Source organism: Crocodylus porosus, unplaced genomic scaffold (assembly GCF_001723895.1).
Source record: "Crocodylus porosus isolate Cpor-Errol unplaced genomic scaffold, CroPor_comp1, whole genome shotgun sequence".
In the NCBI taxonomy this organism is placed as follows: domain Eukaryota; kingdom Metazoa; phylum Chordata; order Crocodylia; family Crocodylidae; genus Crocodylus; species Crocodylus porosus.
The window spans coordinates 7,854,633-7,855,236 of record NW_017728927.1 but is presented as its reverse complement, the minus strand read 5'-3'; the positions used below and the strand labels follow the sequence as shown (position 1 = coordinate 7,855,236).

The following is a 604-nucleotide window of genomic DNA, read 5'->3' as shown; positions in this document are numbered from 1 at the left end:
GCCTAGAGGTGCAGCCCCCTCCTCCCTTAAAGCCGCAGTCCCGTCCCCACCCCCAACCAAACAAGTAGCTGTGTATCGTAATTTTCTCTCCCGGGGGCGGAGGGTGCTCCGCCAGCCAGGCTGCCCCCCTTTATCGTCCCGCTCTGCAGGTTGGGACCCCCCCGCCGGGGGCTGCTCTGCGAGGGCGAAAAGTCGTGGTAAGGTTGCACACCGAGTCGTGCTGAAATGGCACACCTGGTCGTGGTGAGGCTGCGCGTGCCATCGTGCTAAGATTGCACATGACATCTTGGTAAGGTTGCACGCGTAGGCGTGGTAAGGTTGCACACCGAGTCGTGCTGAAGTGGCACACCTGGTCGTGGTAAGGTTGAGCGTGCTGTCGTGCTAAGATTGCACATGTCATCGTGGTAAGGTTGCACGCGTAGTCGTGGTAAGGTTGCACACCGAATCGTGCTGAAGTGGCACACCTGGTCGTGGGAAGACTGCGCGTGTCAGCGTGCTAAGATTGCACACGTAGTCGCACCTACTCACGCTAAAATGGCACACCTAGTCGTGCTAAGATTGCACATGTAACTGTAGTAAGATTGCACACCCTAGTCGTGGTAAT

General features: G+C 57.6%; 1 protein-coding gene across 1 annotated transcript in view; it reads right to left on the bottom strand.

Moving 5' to 3' along the window:
* The window catches only part of SOX8 (SRY-box 8), a 5,300-nt gene extending 4,900 nt beyond the window's left edge, over window positions 1–400 (bottom strand). The window contains exon 1 of the mRNA XM_019542137.1: window positions 350–400. Within this exon, the coding sequence (XP_019397682.1) occupies window positions 350–400 (51 nt within the window). The remainder of the gene's footprint in view (window positions 1–349) is intronic.
* Window positions 401–604: the final 204 nt, after the last annotated feature.